Consider the following 14,107-nt stretch of genomic DNA (forward strand, 5'->3'; position numbering starts at 1 on the left):
TGTACAGACGCTGTTCACCTAGTTTTCCTCAAAATGGGACTCTTGACACGTATGCAACAAAATAGAGTTAAATATGAGTATATTCTATCCTTATCGGAGCATGACTAGTCTTAATTTGTGCCTTGTAGGATCGGATAGAGGAAAAGTCGCTTCCTATAAAATATTTTTTTCATATTGAAAGCTCGAATTTGAGATCTCTTATTATATTATATTAAACAAATGTAATGTTCTTGAAAAGAAATATTTAAGTAAATTTTGGCATATAGATAATCACATCAAAATCAAAATTCGAATAGTTTAAAAAACTGAAGAAAAAAAATGCATAGAATTGTTAATACTGTCAAACATTTTGAGACATAAAATAGAAATAGTGGAGGGAGAAAAAAATTCCTTTTATATATCTTTATTTAATATATTTTTTAAAAAAATCATCCTAACAGTTAATTCAATTCATTTTTTGTGTTTTTTTTTCATACTCCAATTTAAAAAGAATAAAATATACGTGAATCTTATTAAAAAGTTATTTTCGAGAGATAATCAACTCAAAGTCTCTTGAAAATAGAAAAACTATAAACAAAGTTTATGCCTTTTCTATTTGTGGCTATATCACCCTTATCATCATTAGCTAAAGAAGGGGTGATAAATATTCTAAGGATAAGAATACAAGCAATCATGAAATTGAGAGGAAAAATAATAATTTTATTTTCTTGAAAATGATATCAAACATATTTTCTTATTAAAGTAATTATTCCTTTCCTGAAAAAAATAATTATTTGGAAATTGGTGTGCAAGAATTAGTCTTAAAAGGGCACTTGGAAATCAACTGAGTAATATAGAAAATCCACTTGCTCAAAAGTCAACTGGTCCCCAAAAGAAAATATTTTTATAACAGTTATTTTATACAGTAACATTTAATAAGGAAAAAAAATGTCTTGATACTATGAATTTAAATAAATAGTACTCATAGATAGGATTGTTGGTGAAACCAAACATGGGATAATTCTAATATAATAAAGTTGAATCCGTTTACAAAATAAAAAATGAGTTCATCGATCATTAACGAGTGTGGTGGAACGATAAAGTTTTTTTTTACCTTTAATAGGTAATTAGTAGGTCGTTTCAACTATCATTTTATTTTGTTGTGATTACTCCATTTATGTTATTTTCTATTATTTATTGTGTTTCGGCTATCATTTATATTTTGTTGTGGTTACTGTTCCTTGTATCAATATGTTTTAGAATGTTTCCCCTATTATTTGTGATGTGTTCATTCCTTTTATTTTCTCCTTTTAAATCTGTTTTGATACGTGTTATTTGCGTTGAGGGTCTTTCGGAAACAGATTTTCTATCTCGTCGTGGAGTAAGATCTATGTACACTCTACCCTCCACAGACTCCACCTATTACGGTGTGAATTTTGATTAGTCAGCCAATAATTTTTCAGACATCACTTTGGTTAATATAAAAAATGAGTCATTGGCTAACAATCAAATTGAATTTAGCAGAGAACTTGTATCTCCCACCAGATAAAAATTTTGCTTTGAAGAAAATGAAAGATTCTTTAGGCAAGTAGGTGTATAGGTAAGACAATAAAGATATGGAGTGAAAACTATAATACACATCATATGTACCAAAGACATTCAACAACAATATCTAGTGTGAACTTTGAACTTTAGTTTTCCAATTGTACTGAGTTTCCAACAAAACATTATCCAGCTGCTTGAAAATCTCCAAAGTCATCATCTGCAACATCTTGTGGACCTTGCTCTTTAACTGATTCTGATTTATCTGGCTCCTCTTTCGCTGTTGCTGAGTCCTTCGTTTCAGCAGATTGCTCGAGACTCAATTTAGACGGTGATACTGGGGGAGACCTTGCATCAGTAGCAACAGGTGAAAGTGGTGCGGGAGGAGGTGGTGGTGGTTTGAGTAATATTGTTGAATCCTTTCGGTTGGCCTTTTCCTCCAATGAAAGATTATTTAGACCCTGCTCGAAGAACTTGGACCTTATGGTGCCACCAGGTTTCTGTTGCCCGGAAAGAAAAAGAAAAACGCGGTTATTGGATGACAGAGCAACATTACTACAGATCAATATATTAAGACAGGATTCATGGAGACTAACATTCTTTATCTGAAGTTTCAGGGTTTCCCCCTCCTTCAAACTGTAGTCGACTGATGAGGATTTCTGGTATTGTTGCTCCATCTCTTCTGCAGTTTTCTTCTTATTCAGGTATCTGTTTAGAATATTTTGAATCAGATCAAGAAAAGCAAACAATTGAACATAAAACATAAAGGAGCATCTCAAATGAGTTTAACGCCCCTTCCTACCAATCCTAACATTTCGACCTACAGGAAACCAAACCCTCCCCATCCAATTGACACTCCTTTGCTGGAAAATTACACTGTGTAACTAGGTAATAAAGATGTTCGTTCTATGTATAACTATATGTTGAATCCCTTTGGATTCTTCGTGTGTTTTACTTTATATTTTGACTACCTTTACAGTGAAAATTCTGCTACGTCACAGTCCGGGCCAAAAAGAAAAGGCAAGCATACATCTATTAAAAAAAGGACAGAATGCAAAGAGAAAGGCAAAATTGAACATGTAAGGTGAGGCAAGAAAGCAAGATACTTCTGATGGTCGTGAAGAGCAGCTTGGAAGTCATAGGCTTCAGGTCTTTCTCGAAATCCAATGCCAATAAAAGCATGTCTGAGGCGTCCACCTGTACAAGTAACACATATTGAAGTAAACGGTGAGAATCTACAAGTTCAAGAAGAATGTTGGTTTTAAGTTAGCTGGTCTCAAGGAACACTAATAGTAGAGTTGCAAGTATTATGAATAATGGTTTGACAGCATGGTTGAAAACCAAGGGATGCAATTCCAAATAGCATTATACATCAACATATCCTAACATGTAAAGTTCAGTAATGGACTTAATGGTGTTACTGCAGTAATGAAGTGAACATCAAAGCAGTTCCAAGTATAGACAGGATAGAATCTTAATACATTAGAAGGTACAAAAGCAGAGGAAGAGGAAAAATTCCAGCCAAAACTACATTAAGTCTAACAATGAAAAACCACACAAATTTGAGGTTCTATAATGCCTACGAGACAGGTTATAGTATGTAGCAGATGCTATGATTGGAAAACCAGAACAAGAAACTTCTTATTATTAACCTCAACTGCTCCTAGGTTTACACTTGAGATATGTCTAACCTCGAGTGAAATTGGTATAACCTGATATGCATATATAAGGTGACACAAAAGAGAAAAATTGTTTGGGACCCATAAAGATCTTGTATCTTTAGTGTGTTAAGCTAATAATGGATACTAACTAGAAGCCTACGCTAAAACGATCAGAAACTTTGTTACATCTTTTACAACCCCCCTCAGCAAATCTGTTTCACATGCATGTGTGCAGGCATGAATTATTTCTATATCGACCAAAGGTAGAATTATATGATGGATTTCCTGTTCTACTAGAACAAATTAGATTACAGCTAAACATTAAACAGAAGTAAATGGTGGCTAAGTAGATACCAATGTTTTCTTCAATCCGAAGAACAAAGTATCTGCAAGAGAAGAATATAAGCAGTTAGTACTAGAGCAGCTAATATTAATTTGAATTTGTAAATCAACACACTGTAATAAACTGTTAAAATCTGGTAGAGAAGTCTATGATGCCGTTAGAGTACTTATAAAGCAGAAAAACAGCGTCAAAAGGAGGTGAATCATTTTGATTACAAACTATATAAACCTGCTACTATCGATTACAGCCTCCACTGGATGTGGTTCCCCATCTCTGAGAAATGCACGTGCATACAATTCACCTACATTGAATGAACAGGTAATAAAGGAGATCACAAGTCAACATATGCAAATCTTAATCATCTCATCTTCAGCAATAACAATTAGTTGGAGAATATTTGTTTTTTGCCCTCTCTTTTTTTCTCTTTGGTAATAAAATGCTTACTTTTAAAAAAAAAATTGGTAGGAGAATAAACTGAAATGTTATGGGGCTATAAAGATTATCAAATCGTTAGCACCTCATAAAAGAATGCTTCCTAGAGTAGCTTTTAATAAGAATAAGAGAAACTCTATTATAGCCATTTTTTTCATTCAATGTACTCAACGGGATAGAGGAATCCATAGCATTGAACATGGAATAATAAAAGATCGAAAATTCTCGTTGATTGTTTGTTTGGAAAGTTAAGCTAATCCTCAAGTTAACTAACCTGTTTCCTTGTCTTCCAATTTGATGATGCACTCTTCGCCCTTGCTTAAAACCTTTAATGTACCCTCCCATGCCCATTTATTAACATTCCATTCATCAGCCCTGCCACGAAGTGAAGAACTAAAAGTTAGTGAAAATAATTGGCCTCAACTATCAAATAGCTAAGGTTCCAGCATCAAGCACCACCATTGTGTCTCTTAATCAAGATTTATATGTTGTGCACATGCGGCTAAACATGAAGAAGCAAATCACTATTGTGCCAACAAAACCAAAGTAGGAATTTGATCAGGAGCTCTTGAAGAATGTAATAACATCAGACTCACAGTATATAGCTCCTTTTTGGTTCTTTCAGATCAATAAAATCATATTCCTACCAAACAGAATACCAGGAAATTTTGCGGGAAATTACCAAAGGTTAACAAACAAAAAATATCATAATTTCCTTAATATTGTTGACATTATGAAGTATGTGACTACCTAATGGTTATCATTTCTTGTGCCTGGAAGACTTTAAAACAACAGGGAAAACATTGCTTACACAGGCTTAACCCTGTCCAATGTTTATTCCATTTGTTTAACCATCAGACAAGCAAGTTTCATATGTAGATTGAGATATCTTTTCATCAATCAAATATAGACTGAATACTTGAGATGTCATGCAAACTGGAACGTTAGAATGAACATGAAAGAGCTACATCACAAGTTACTACATAGAACTAAGGAAAAGCTAACCAAAATTCACTATATGCCATTTATCGTGATATAACTGACACATCTTTATATATAGTAAATTCTGATTGTGCTTACCCTGGTCTCATTGACTTTTCTTTATATTATTCAGTTATTTGTCTATTTATTTATTTTTGATAAGTTCATTTACTACACCTTTTATTTGTCTTTGAATGGCTTTTGCCTAAACTAATCATAAGAATCTCCAAAATTTTGGAGGAACAAATCACAGCAAATGTAAACACAAATAATTAGATGGAACTAGCATAAAAGTGGACAAACATTAAAAAGAGAAATTGAACTAACAAAGTTTTCTCATTGATGAATCAAAAGTTAAGTGCAAGAGACAAATTTTTAGATGAAATGAATTGGCTGAACCTGTATGAAGCTGCACTTTTCCTTGGAGGGATCTGCATATCAGCAAACACACAAATGTTAGTTTGAGTGGTACTTCGGCTTTTTATGAAGTAAGTAATATCATTGATGGCACCAAGAAAATGCAAATACTACAAGTTTAAGTGGTGCTTCGTTTCTATCCTATCAATGTCACGACTGCAGCTAATGTGAACATTTCCCACCAACCAACAGAAAACTAATGGATGAAGGAACGGATCCTCCAGGGGCCATGACTTTCCATAGATGCATCAAGCTCAAGATTTGGCATAAAATGTAATAGGTCAAAAGGGACTAAATGCAAACAGACTCCATTCTCGTAGGTACAATGGAAGATGAAAACCATAAAATCAATAGAAAAGGATAAAATGATAGACAAGGATTATCAGCCAGATAAAGGGATTATTGTGCATATGCAAATACAGAAATTCAGTTATTACGTGCAAATTTTGAGACTCAGATCCACCAACTCCAACATTAAGACCCATAAGACACACTTTAAAAGAAAATAACAAGCAAAAAGGTTAGAGGCACAGTGACCCCTAAGGGTAAGAGTCATATAAACTACAATTCCAGAGAAAGATCAAAGTGTTCGGGGTTCACTGGTCATAACACACTCCAAAAGTGAAGTTAGATGTTCTTTTAGAAAACTTACCTGTTTAGTCAATCCAGGTTGTGAACGAGGCTCACTAACTTGTCAACTTTCAGTTTTCTCTAGCTTCCTTTTCTCCAATTTTTATAATTAAACCAAGAATGTCATCAAAATTCACCTAAGCATAATGATGCTACTTATGGATATGGGCTCATAGGTTGGAATGAGAAGATGATATTTTCCAGGGAAAGGAAATCAATCTAATCATTTACTGCCTGGAGGTGTTCTACAAGCAAAAGACCAATATCTCATTTTCCTTTTTATCTTCAAAGTGTTCAAATCAACTTATTTGGACACAAGAAAAGGTATGAATCACAACTCTTAAACCTAAACAGAAGTCACATTACAACACTACAGCAGTGTACAGTTATCGTAATCGAAGAATGATCTTAGCACAGGGCAAGAAACCATAAAATCACGGCTTGATGAAGTTGCAAAAGCTAATAATATCACCGGAAACCATTTGTTGCCACACAAGAAAAGGATATGAAATCAACACTGAAGATAAACAAGACGGGATGTGAAACTGAAACGCCACTAAGGCACAAGCAATGCCACCACTAAAATTCCACTCTCATAGCCTCATAAGCATCAATATCACCTGTCTAAATACAGGACTATCCCCTTAGCACAACAAATTTCAATCTTTTTCCATTAATCTAATAAACTGTCCAAAATATCATACATCCAATAATAAACACAAAATCACCCAACTTTTCAATCAAAAGAGAAGCCACATTACAACCCCAGTTTATCCTAATCCAAGAATTATTACCTTACCACTAAGCAGAAGTAACAATACAATTGGCACTATATTTCAATCTAATACTATATTTCACAAGAACCATATCAAATAACGAAAGATTCAATCAATCAACTGCACCTCAAAACAAGACTAGCTGAGTGAGCTATATGAATTACCCATGATTGAACTCAAATGGGTATCACTAAATTGGGATCAAAACTAAACAAGAACCAAAATTTCCAAAACCCCATGACGACATTTGCAAGAAAGAGTAGAAAAATTACAAGAAAAAGGGTGATAGAAGTGAAAATTACCAAGTAAACATAACATTCAGGGACTTGAAATAGAGGAACTTCAATGGGTTCTTCGATTTCTGAGGTGCCTTCTGTTAATTTATTTTCTTTCTCCATTGATCTAAATCTATGTTTACTCAGCTGATGCTCCACCAAATCTTAATTCAATTGAAAGTTCAAGATCAGAGTAAAGGAGAAAACTCACCAGACTCGGTATCAAAAATTTTGATGAAATTTAAGGGCCTGTTTGGGAATTTTGATTAATTACCAAGACAAATGCCCCATTTTGCTTTTGGTTTTGTTTTTCTTTTATTCATTTTGTTACATCTTGTTTTGGATGGTTATTACTCATTGGATTGTATTGTATAATATTATATTGTTAATTTAAATATAAATACATAAGTATGCACTATTATGATAACAAGAAATTGGAGAAAAATATACCTTCTTTTTTCATATGACTATCAAAATGTAAACAAAAATTAATAAGCTGATTAAACTAATAATTCCTGCAACTTAAAAGTGATTTTTTGGCCCCTTTATGGACAATAAAAGTAGAATTGTTAATGGAGATTGAAAGTTTTAGGTTTTAATTTACATATATATTTTGATAGTGAATATATTTTTTATACTATCAACAAAATTTAATTTGTTATATTAGGATTTTTTATATTTCAGGTAACTGATATTACTTAGAGAAAAAGCTTAAATATATCATCCAAGTTAACAAAATAACTTATCTATGTCATTTGTTAATAGTTGGACACAAAGAATATTCAGTATCGATTCTTTTAGTATTGTTTAGGAAGTCATATTTTATATATACGTATATACAATAGATATTGAATATTCCTCTTGGTTTCTTCTTATGTTTAGCTCTTTATATTTTGAACCTCCTTAGTAAAACTCCTTGATCTATCACTGATTGGACATAAACATAATACCACGGACCTTACCATCTCAGGTCATATATGTCGCCATTACCCAATAACAAAATTATTTTACTATTAAATTGTGTCACGTGCCATTATTTAAATCCTTCATTACTAATCAGCTCTTACCCCTCTTACCTTTTTTCGTATGTCACACATAAAAGGGTGAGAAGGGTAATCTTAATACTAAGATATATATTTTCCTTTTATTCCTTGCTTCTCATTTTCAAATACTATTGTAACTAGTTTTTAATATTTAAAGTGCTAATCGATCTATTCATTATTGTTTGCCGTAGGGATAAATAAATGGGAAGAGAATATTATTTCACCTACTAAACCATTAGTTGTATCTTCCTCATGGACTTCATCAAGTTAGATTTTTAAAACTTTAGGTTATACGATTAAAGAAAGACTTATTAGAAAAAAAAAGTTTATCAGGGCCAATGGCAGGAAAATAAAAAATGAAAATTCATATGATCGATTTTAATTAGTTTAAGACTGAAACTTTGATAATTTAATTAAAGGAAAAGGTCCAAAATGTCCCTATCATATTTGATTTGTTTACGAATATCTTTCGTTAATATATTAGCTCATAAAAGCTCTCTCATTCTTTTTTGTCCTAAATTTGCCTCCGCCTCTTATATGGTCTCTCTTTTTTTTTCTTGGTAAAAGAGATATGTTATACATATTTAGAGTTAAGGGTCAAAAAAAAAATCAAATATTTTCTTTTTTCGAATTAATTTATATATCAAAGTATTAGGTGTGTGAGTTTTCTATTTAAATTATTATCAATTGTTTATTGAAATACACATCACTTATCAGTTATTCACTTTTCCAACATAGGTAGGAAAAGAAAACAACTAATATCTAATTGAGGTGTGTTATGATAAATAGTTGATTATAGTAGAGTAGAAAAAGTAATTACTTGATAGTTGTTCGGATAAAAATTACGAAAATCGGAATACTTCACTCTATGTGTGAGTCTCCCATGGTTATGTGATTAACAATATTTGAGATAGTCCAGAATGCGTTGAAGCCCACATCGATCGGTTCAAATGTCCTTGATCCTTTTTTATGAGCTAATTTTGGAAGCTAAATTAGGTTAGAGTTTATTTTTTTTATCACAAAACTGTTAGCAAATTTTCAGTGAAACTAAAAGACCGCTCAACCTCAAAATATATAAAACAAAAATTTCAAATTTTAAGTTTTTGATTTTAGAATTCGATTGAGGTTGTTCAATAAATGTTTTTATCTCTCACTAATTGATATACAATCGATGTAAATAGAATAAAAATAAACTAAGTTATTGATACTTTTGATATTTTTTTGTTTTGAATTTTCTTATTAGAACTCATGACTCCGTCATCGTAAAAAGTTATTTCACTCTAACAATAAAATTAACCAAATAATCTTAGATATTTCCCTCTCTCTCCATATTTAATCAAACGGGCGTTGGCAGCTGAAATGATACATTAAAAAAAAAAAAAAACAATTTCCAATTAGATATTAAAATCAATATCTCAAAGCATAGTATTTTATAACCTAACAATTTTATATACATAAGAATATGAATAATTGAGAAGAGCTACTCCCAAAATGCAGTAGTGAATTGACAGTTGTGTGTTGTATCATCTTAGTTGAAAATAAAAATTAGTACTTTACTTATTATTAATGTAGAAAACAAAACACAAAAAAAAACTAGTTTTATTCTTATCTAGTATTTGTGCAAACTCTCAACTACTCAACTTTTAATGTGATATCTATCACTTTCTAAAGGTTGAAAAGAGTTAAATATCTCCTTGTATTATGATTCTTTTTTGTTACTAGCGGTGGGGTTGACAACATAGCGGGTGAGGCTAGAGTTTTAGTTAGAAATTTCGTAAAATTCAATAATTTTAATTAATATTTTGTATTTGTGTCAAAAAATTTATTTAATATGTATAAATAATTTAATCAGTATCTAGAAAGCTAATTTTATATCAAAAAAATTATAGTGTATAAACTCAAAATACTGAATGTGTGGTTAATTTGGCCAGGAGGGTTGGTGGTTAAGTTGTAACATGCATCCTATGTCAAAAGAGTTTGAAAACGCTAATTTTATATAGCGATGTGTGATTAAACTAATTAAAAACAAGTTTAACAGTCAAATTAAGCAGCCAAAGGCATGCAAGTTGAAATCTCAATGGTAATGCAGTTTGGTTACTCTAGAAGTCAGAAAGTTTGGGTGGGGGAGGTCAGAGGTGGGGGTGGGGTGAGAGGTATTCTAAATTTAGAGGCGAAATTAGGATTTTAATTTTATAGATTCTGAATTTTATAATGACGATTTTAAGTGATAATAATTGAGTTCTAAATTTAATATATTTAATAAATTTATTAACACAAATACACTATTTGAACAAAATCTACTGAGTTCAGCCGAACCTGCATGTAGACGCTCGACTCCTAATTCCAATAGAGCAACTTTCACATATAGCAAACATAATACTCTATGCATGGTTAAGGAAACAAAGAGTGTAATCGTATAAACCATGTATCTTAAGAACCATATATATATATTAGCAACATTGAACTTTCTTAGCAATGAAAAAAATCCAATCGAAAGCGCCACCTCCAGAAATAGGTCCTACAATATGCGAATCTGAATTAATCGAGGACACTCCAATATACTATGGTTAGGGAAAAAAGAGTGTAATTGTACCATAAACCATATGTATGTTAAAGCATATAGTAGTAACAATGTACTGTCATGAAAACGTCATCTCCAAAAATGAATCCTGCAATGCGTGAATTCGGAATAAATTTCATGCCCTTATATCATTTACCTAACTGTTCATGTTGCACAAATCAAACAATTTACAATCACATGCAAAGCCCATCACAACACAAGTACACAACTCAACCAAACAGTTACAAATGTAGTAGTACACAATAAAACACCAAATCTAAAAGAGAACAAGTCACACTAAATATGTATGTAAAATCTTGGTACATGATACATGTTTTGCTCAGTAAAATATTTTGTAACTGCAAGTAGAAATTTGCTCATGTGCTGACTTTATCAATTGTAAAATATGACCCCATACCAAAATAAATGAGTGGGATATTAATGGTATTCTTACCTTATCCTATGTCATTGGTAACACCAACTCTTCTATTTTAAGGGATATTCATTTATGTAACACTATTCATTTTGTCAGTCCTGAAAATTTGGCAAATATTAATAGTGATCCAGACAAAATTACCAAACTCACTTAAAAAAAAATTACAAGATGAGAATCGAACTTTCACCAATAATGTAAAAATTTAAATAGTCAACTAACTGAGTTATTGAGTGGACATTTGACTATGAAAACCAAATATTATTCGCTTTTTTTTTGGAATTCTTAAGTTGGAATTAGAGTAGAAGTGTGTTTGGTCGTACTTTTTGTAAAGAATATTTAAAATTTGAATGCTTTTTTTCCCGAATATAGTTTATATCTTCCAAATTCTAAAGACGAGCAAAATCACCTAACTTGACTAATTTACCTAAAACATACAATTAAATACTCCCCCATTCCTATTTAGTTGTCGTTTTAAGTTTCATGTCCCTTAAGAAACTAGGTAAGTTTACTATTGTACCCTTATTTAGTGTACTCTTGAAGTCGAGTTTTCAATAAATGAACATGAATTAATTTATTTTGATTAATTAATTTGACCAATGAACATGAATTAATTATTTAGTTTCCCTATGTTGATCAAATGCATATTTTCAAGGCTAATAACTCTTAATGGTAAAATAGGAGGAAAAAAAAGGGTCATTTATGCAGGGTTTTTGTGAAATGACAAGTATTAAAGAACATTTATTTTTAGTAAGAATGACATATAAATAGAAACGAAGGAATTATGTTTTTCATAGATTAGATCGCATGTACGAGTGACTACATACTATTACAAATATTTTCAATTTATATGGAATTTTTTATGATGGTGATTTGATCAGTTGCAAATATATTTTGAAACTGTCAAAATGAGCCAACTTCATGACTTGCATTGCCATGCCCTACACAATTCATGTGTATATTATAGCCACTTTATGTCATACTAAGTACATGCATGCAAATAGTTTCACATTAGCTTACTGTCTAACAAGTACTATAAAATAGAGCCCATTTTCTTGAGTTAGCTCATCTACTTTCTTATTCACTTTCAACTTTCAAAACTATTTTTCTATCCCAATGGAAATTTTACCTGTGAAGACATCAAATTCTGATAGATACAAAATTGAAGCTAGAAATCTTTCCTACAAATTACCTCCTAAATATAATGAGTTTAAATGGATAGGCAAAAAGTTGGCTAACAACAACAAAACTAGTACTTATATACTAAGGAATGTGAGTTGTGAAGCCAAACCAGGAGAAATTACAGCAGTTGTTGGTCCAAGTGGCGCGGGAAAAACGACGTTGTTGGATATTCTAGCAGGAAATGTTGGTCCATCATGTGTTTCTGGTCATGTTCTTGTTAATGATCAGCCTATGAAGCCTGCAAATTTCAGGAGAATATCAGGCTATGTGACACAAGATGAGGCTTTATTCCCTCTTCTCACTGTTGAAGAGACTTTGATGTATAGTGCGCGATTCAGGCTACGTGCAGGGGATGATAAGGCCAAAGACAGAGTGAAAAAGCTGTTGAATGAGCTTGGTTTGGACCATGTTGCTGGTTTAAAAATTGGGAGAGAATCAAGCAGGACTATTTCAGGTGGTGAGAAGCGTAGAGTGGCGATTGGAGTTGAATTAGTCCATGATCCTGCTGTTGTTTTGCTCGACGAACCAACTTCAGGTCTTGATTCTGCTTCAGCTTTCCATGTAATGCATCTGTTAAAATCAATGGCTAAGAATCATGGTAAGACAATTGTACTTACCATCCATCAGCCTGGTTTTCGAATTCTTGAACTTTTCGATAAAGCTGTGTTGCTGTCAAATGGCTTTGTCCTTCACAATGGATCTTTGCATCTTCTTGAAGAGAAACTTAAGTCCACAGGACATTTCATTCCTCATCATGTCAATGTTCTTGAATTCGCTATCGATATAACAGATAGCCTTGCAGAATGCCTGCATTCTGGAGATCAAAGTGACATTGAAAAATGTGAAACAGAACAAGAAAGTGATAATGTGCTTAACAAAAACACCAATAAGGAAGTTCTATACTCCAATTCTCCACTGAAAGAAGTACTAATTCTGAGCCAGAGATTCTGCAGGAACATTTTCAGGACAAAACAACTTTTCTTGGCTAAGGTAATCCAAGCCTTACTTGTGGGGCTAATTTTGGGATCAATATTTTTCAATGCCTATAACAACAACACCAAGAATTTGGAGCTGCAATCTCAAGTTGGATTCTTTGCTTTTAGTCTCACATTCTTGCTGTCATCCAACACGGAAGCTCTACCGATTTTCTTAGAAGAAAGGCGAATCCTAATGAGGGAAACATCTAGAGGAGCCTACAGAATTTCCACCTACAATATAGCTAACACTATAGTATTCCTTCCTTTCCTTTTCATAGTGGCTCTTCTCTATGCTATACCAGTATACTGGCTAGTAGGATTAAAGTACGAATTCAGTTCATTCGCGTACTATACTCTGGTGTCCTGGATGATTTTCGCGATGGGGAATTCATTTGTGGCAGCCTGTTCTGCACTAGTGCCAAATTTCCTCCTTGGAATGTCATTTATCGGTTGCCTAATAGGTGCATTTTTCCTTTTCTCAGGGTACTTTATATCGAAGGAGTCAATTCCTATATTCTGGCTATTCGTGCACTATCTGAGTCTGTTTAAGTATCCATTCGAATGTTTCTTGATTAATGAGTATGGAGGAGAGAGTGGGAAACTGAAATGCATACAGAAAGTTGATGGAGTGTGTCTAATGTATGGTGAACAGTTGTTGACACGATACGGTCTGGAGGAGTCACAGAAGTGGTCTAACATAGCTATTATGTTGAGTTTCATCTTTTGTTACAGGTTTTTATGTTTTCTGATTCTCTGGTATAGATCTATCAGAAACAAATGTTGAAAAGAATGACTAACAAAATTCCTTTAATTTCATCTATGAAAATCTAAGTACATTAGTTTGTTTTCTTCATATTCTTGCAACATTTTCAGATC

At 32.5% G+C, this 14,107-nt stretch overlaps 2 protein-coding genes across 2 annotated transcripts; one reads left to right on the forward strand and one right to left on the reverse strand.

Annotated features, from left to right (window-relative positions):
* Nucleotides 1-1,515: 1,515 nt before the first annotated feature.
* On the reverse strand, nt 1,516-7,337 carry LOC102595117 (NECAP-like protein CG9132). The gene is made up of 8 exons (XM_006348790.2): nt 7,064-7,337; nt 5,338-5,369; nt 4,232-4,332; nt 3,754-3,826; nt 3,537-3,568; nt 2,628-2,718; nt 2,118-2,229; nt 1,516-2,021 (listed from the first exon to the last, which is right to left on the reverse strand). The coding sequence occupies exons 1-8, from the start codon at nt 7,157-7,159 to the stop codon at nt 1,707-1,709; spliced, it is 852 nt and encodes a 283-aa protein (XP_006348852.1). The 5' UTR covers nt 7,160-7,337; the 3' UTR covers nt 1,516-1,706.
* A 4,851-nt stretch (nt 7,338-12,188) lies between these two features.
* LOC102580749 (ABC transporter G family member 10-like) lies at nt 12,189-14,107 on the forward strand. Its single transcript, XM_006348913.2, has one exon. The coding sequence runs from the start codon at nt 12,189-12,191 to the stop codon at nt 14,013-14,015; it is 1,827 nt and encodes a 608-aa protein (XP_006348975.1). The 3' UTR covers nt 14,016-14,107.

This window comes from Solanum tuberosum, unplaced genomic scaffold (assembly GCF_000226075.1).
Source record: "Solanum tuberosum cultivar DM 1-3 516 R44 unplaced genomic scaffold, SolTub_3.0 scf00102, whole genome shotgun sequence".
In the NCBI taxonomy this organism is placed as follows: domain Eukaryota; kingdom Viridiplantae; phylum Streptophyta; class Magnoliopsida; order Solanales; family Solanaceae; genus Solanum; species Solanum tuberosum.

Excerpts from the sequence above, each read along its gene's own strand:
- LOC102595117 (XM_006348790.2), bottom strand. The coding sequence starts at position 7,159 with ATGGAGAAAGAAAATAAATTAACAGAAGGCACCTCAGAAATCGAAGAA. Across the intron at positions 3,569-3,753 it reads GCTGTAATCGATAGTAGCAG|ATACTTTGTTCTTCGGATTG; the intron begins GTTTATATAGTT and ends CTTCTCTTGCAG. Across the intron at positions 2,230-2,627 it reads GCTCTTCACGACCATCAGAA|ATACCTGAATAAGAAGAAAA; the intron begins GTATCTTGCTTT and ends TATTCTAAACAG.
- LOC102580749 (XM_006348913.2), top strand. The coding sequence starts at position 12,189 with ATGGAAATTTTACCTGTGAAGACATCAAATTCTGATAGATACAAAATT.